General features: G+C 31.1%; 2 protein-coding genes across 2 annotated transcripts; one reads left to right on the plus strand and one right to left on the minus strand.

Annotated features, from left to right (window-relative positions):
• Window positions 1–1,873: 1,873 nt before the first annotated feature.
• Window positions 1,874–3,289, plus strand: LOC109339555 (protein PROTON GRADIENT REGULATION 5, chloroplastic-like). Its single transcript, XM_019577015.1, has 2 exons — window positions 1,874–2,249; window positions 3,072–3,289. Exons 1-2 carry the CDS (start codon window positions 1,992–1,994, stop codon window positions 3,174–3,176), a joined length of 363 nt encoding a protein of 120 aa, XP_019432560.1. The 5' UTR covers window positions 1,874–1,991; the 3' UTR covers window positions 3,177–3,289.
• Window positions 3,290–3,507: 218 nt separating this feature from the next.
• Window positions 3,508–4,350, minus strand: LOC109339556 (probable CCR4-associated factor 1 homolog 9). Its single transcript, XM_019577016.1, has one exon. It carries the CDS (start codon window positions 4,348–4,350, stop codon window positions 3,508–3,510), a length of 843 nt encoding a protein of 280 aa, XP_019432561.1.
• Window positions 4,351–5,120: the final 770 nt, after the last annotated feature.

Here is a 5,120-nt window from a genome sequence, read left to right on the forward strand (position 1 = left end):
TATGCACTGCCCTTAAGGCATCTGTAGCACCCTCTGCAAGTGCAGGGTATCTTTCTTCAACCACCTCACGCACCTCTTGATATGCAAAGATCACCTTCATTTGGATGTGCCATTTATTTCAATTCTTGCCGTCGAGGATGGGAAGATTTGCAGGGAAACTTCCATTTGTTGGTCCCATGATAAAATCAGCTCTTGATACCAGTTTGTTAGAGAAGAATTAGGAAGAAAGAAGAAGAGAATGAGTGAAAATGAATGTGCTTCTTGTATATTGAGTTGAAATTGAAATCAAAATACCAAACTTACTATATATAGCAAGCTGTCCAACTAACCAACTAACTGACTTTCTTAATATGGAAACTTCTATAACTATATTACCTAACTTTTGAATTACACTGATTTTAACAATTATGAGGATATTTTGTTCAAGTGTTGCATATTTATTTTCTTTTAAGTAAGCTTCATTAAATTGTGGATAGATTTGTCTCATGTGAAAATAGTTATTACTAAAAAACAATTAGTTGAGTTATTACTTAAGTTTAAATAAATTATCCATTCTAATACTTGGGCTAGAGAATGGACTTAGAAATACTAAATGGATTTGAGATTTAGATTTTGTGGAAGTAGGTGGGATCATTAGACTTATTGTAATGTTTTTTAGAACGGAAAAATTTCAGAAGGTTTTAGAAAGGCCAGGAAAAAAGAGAATGATATAGCTCAAGTAAATGCAAAAATTCTGGAAGTTATATGTCTCTTCCTTTATTAAACTCATTTAATTATAGAGAACACATTTTCAAATTATAGTTACTAGTGCATAGACAGGTACTTCGTATTGGTCAGTCAGTCACCTGCATTCTTATTTTTTTGATATAGAATGTATCATCTTCATATTATATTATTTAAAAAATAATTTAAATATAAGAAATGTAATATATAAACTCAATAAATAATAAAACTTGTAATAATTGATATGATATATAAAACAAATGCGAATTTCTCATTTTTTATCTCTAATAATCGATCATTACATAGTTGTTAGATATTTTTATGTTATTGTATGTTCTTCTTGGATTGATAAAGAAAGAAGTCAAGAACATAGAAATAAGAAAATGTGTGAAAGATTGTATATATTAATATAAAAAATGAAAGCAATGAAATCAACATATGAAACTTTATAGTAATTATTAATAAGATAAGTTACGAAAGATAAGTTTAGAATATAAAAATTATGTTATGGCGGTGGTTATTACTTGTTTTACCTTTATTAATAGTAAGTATAGAAGTATAGATAATTTTATAATTTATAATTTATATAAACATGAAATTAGAACTATAAAGAGTAAAATATAAAAACACAAATTACACTATGAATAGTTATTTTGTGTTTTTCTTTTATTAAATAGTATAGATATGAATATAAAAACATAATTATTTTCGGTTAATGTTATATCATTACTCTCCTTTACCCCGAATTTAATAATGTTATTAATACATTACTAGAAATAATTGCATAAAAATAAAAAGAAAAAACATTGAAAGACAAAAATTATTAAAATTAGAAAGTAAAAAACAAATGAATAACAAGTAAATGAAATAATTTAGTCTATAACTATATTATCCTCTAACGTGGTAACTTTTTATTTAGTATATAAACTAGATAAAATATTTATCTGAATTTTGCATGGAATGAAACACTATTGTACTTATTTTGAACTAAAACCAAATACGTATAATATTTGTGTTATAGACTCTTAATCTCAATAGTATAAAAATCCAAGCCACAAATATTCGTGGCTCCTAATACTTCCATATTGTGAATCACACTACAATCCACTTCTAAATCCCTGGTTCTACAACTTACACCCAACTATCCCCACTTTCACAACCAAATATAAACCATAACACCCATTTGGCTCAATCTCTAAGAATCTAAACCAAAAAAATCTCTACTTATTTTTGGTACATTACAAGCCACGCATATCTAGATAACAAATATGATTACTTCAATATGTGTTGGTTCCTCCTTCTATGGAAGCTGGGGAACTTCCATGGTTGGTGAAGAGTGCACCATGTTGCCGGCCAAGTCACAAGTTCACATAGGAAGAGGAAAGCCAGTGAGGTTGCAACCCATGATGAAGAATATAAATGAAGGGAAAGGTATATTTGCACCTCTTGTGGTGGTTACACGTAATATTGTTGGTAAGAAGCGTTTCAACCAGATTAGAGGCAAAGCCATTGCTTTACATTCTCAGGTATAATTGTATTATCTCTTCGATTTAAATATGTTTATGTTATACTTTAGTCTAATTTGATTTTAGTCTTTATAATTTTGTTGATTCTTAAATGATACGGAAGTTTGATTTTAGTCTCTTAGTTAACTGTCAAAATGACTAACACTACCGCGGACATGTGTCTTACTAGTTGCTGATGTGCAGATGAAATTCAACCAAAATCTGACTTACTTTGGGGAGTATGGATCTTGTCCTGTACTGGATGGAGAAATAAATGAATAAAAAATAGAAGAAAATACAACATATAATGACATATTTATCTTTTAAGTATAATGATATAACACTTTTATCATTAAAAATAAAAAAAAATTTGGAGTAGTTACTCGAGAGGATCCCTATTCAACTTTGGGATACCATGAACATGATTAAGTTCTTTTTATGAAAAAACTAAGACTTGTGGATGTTACTCTATTGTTTAATTTGAGCAATTTCTTTTCTTTGTTTGTTCTAGCATTTCTAGAATTTTTAAGTCTAGTGGAAAATTAAAATTGGAACTGTAGTTTGTGTTTCATGTTTTGGTTAGATTGAGGGGTATGAAATCTTTCAAACGGAGGATCAAGTAGAATATATATGGAAAAAGAGATGGATAACTCCTCTTATCTTAAAGTTGAAAATTGAAATGACCAAGTGAAAAACACTAGTATGTTGTATAAGGAAAAGATTGAAGTTGAAGTCCATAATTTCTATTTCTCCCAATAAACTACACCTAATAAAAGCATTGAAGATGTAAGCATGCAATATGTTTTATTACTAACAGCTACAATTTCATATTTTGAATGTTAGGTAATTACTGAGTTCTGCAAATCAATAGGAGCAGATGCAAAACAGAGACAAGGGCTGATAAGGTTGGCCAAGAAGAATGGAGAATGGCTTGGATTTCTTGCGTGATAGTTTAACAAATGTACCTCATTTTGTAATTAGCAGATGAGAAAGTTTCAAGTTTAAACTTAATGGTTTTCATTTTACAGCAGAATGTAAACTAGGAACTCATCTATATTTGTTTGTTTATGTTTTTAGCATTGGCTAATTTTACAAATTCTACCAGTAGCTATTTTGTTTGCTTACAAAACCTATTAAAGAAAGCAAACAAAACTGATAAAAAGAAAAGAAGAAGAAAATCTCAATCTATAGAACTAATAAAAGATAATTACATTGATAAGTGATAAAACTATAATGTATATACAATTATCACTTAGGAATAAGTTTCCAATGAGTAAACTCAATAATTTTCTTCTAAATCATATAAGACACCAGCAAATTTGAGGAGTTCATCACTATTCTTGGTACCAAAATAGACTTGTTTGATCTTGTGAAAAGCGTGGAGAGTAAGCAGACTATCTGACCCGGCCTGGTGGCTATTCCCAGCTACCCGGTCCACTCTCAAGGTTTGGCAAATCCGATCCAAACCACCATAAAGATTCGAGCAGAACTTCATGACGTGCTTCACATCAAAAACCATCTCTCCAAAAAATATCCTCACCGTATGCAGAAAACCAGCAAGCTCCTCCGGCAACGGGCGGCGCGTGAGAATCTTGACAAGGAAGCCGAAGTCATACGCGCTGTGGAAAGTGACCCAGGAAACTTGGTTGCGTCTTCCAAGAATTCTGGACCTCAACAACAACTGTCTGAAATGCATCAAATGAATGCCAAACTTTCTGTTCATCTCGAAATCGATGCCTTGGCGGCGGAGAAGTGCGATCGATTCAGGTGCGTGGAGATCACGCGAGACATCAAAATCGCAGAAGTTAAACTCCCATATGAAGGAGTAAGGGGTTCCGAGGTTTGGAAGATTGCCATGTTTGTCGGATAGTGTGAGTCCAACTTGAATGAGGTGGAGGCGATCAACATTGGCTTTCAAAAGAGCGTAGTTTTCCGATGGTTTCCGGTGCCGGAAATTGGACTCGGAGCGAATCACTAACCCAGGAAATTCTGTATCCATTGCAATGATAGGGTACGAGGTTATGATATTGCGTATCAAATGGAATTCTGCTTCAACGTTTGATCTCCAAACCCTTCGTATCACTACAGATCCTTGCCGCGGTGGGTTCATCAAGAGTCGCATCTTCTTCAAGAACGCAGAAAAATAAAGTTTTTGAGGAAGAACCAGAAGGAAAGTAAAGAAAGAAAGTGAATTTGTTGTGTTTCTTGTACGAGATGATAATTATATATAGTGTCTCTTGTGTTACATTTAATTATCTTAACAAATCATATATGCAATCACTCATAAGTTCTAAGTCTGAACTAAATCTTTTCCAATCTTATATGCAATCACTCATTACTTTCAATTCATTTTCTTCTAATAATTCTTCTATTTTATTTATTAATTCTCTTAGCATACCTTTGCTAGTTTCATATGTTATAGTTTCAAGAATTTTTCTATCTGTTAAAATTTCTTCATTGAATCTCTCTCTTTATCTATGTTTTCCATTCACTTTGTTACAATGTTTTTGATCTTTGATTCTTTGCTTTGTTCTTTTTGTTCTGACTTCAATGAAAGATACATATATGTTGTCACTGCAAGTACGACCCACAATGCAAGGTCCTACATCTCATACATTTGTGTAAAAATATTATGGAGCTTTCTTCATTTCAATAATCTTTTAACCAATCTTAGAATTACGAATGAAATATATTTTAGTATTTTGGGTTAATATTATATTTGACAAGTAATTAGTTTATACATACTTACCTTTTGCATAACAAACAATAATTATAATTCAACTTCCGTACTTAAAATATGTGTAAAATAAATTTTGGTTAGTTTTGAATGTTATGTTAGTTATTTTTTCCATCATTTTATACAAGACATTCATTGTAACTTTGTAGTCAATT

Source organism: Lupinus angustifolius, unplaced genomic scaffold, assembly GCF_001865875.1.
Source record: "Lupinus angustifolius cultivar Tanjil unplaced genomic scaffold, LupAngTanjil_v1.0 Scaffold_81_51, whole genome shotgun sequence".
Lineage (NCBI taxonomy): Eukaryota > Viridiplantae > Streptophyta > Magnoliopsida > Fabales > Fabaceae > Lupinus > Lupinus angustifolius.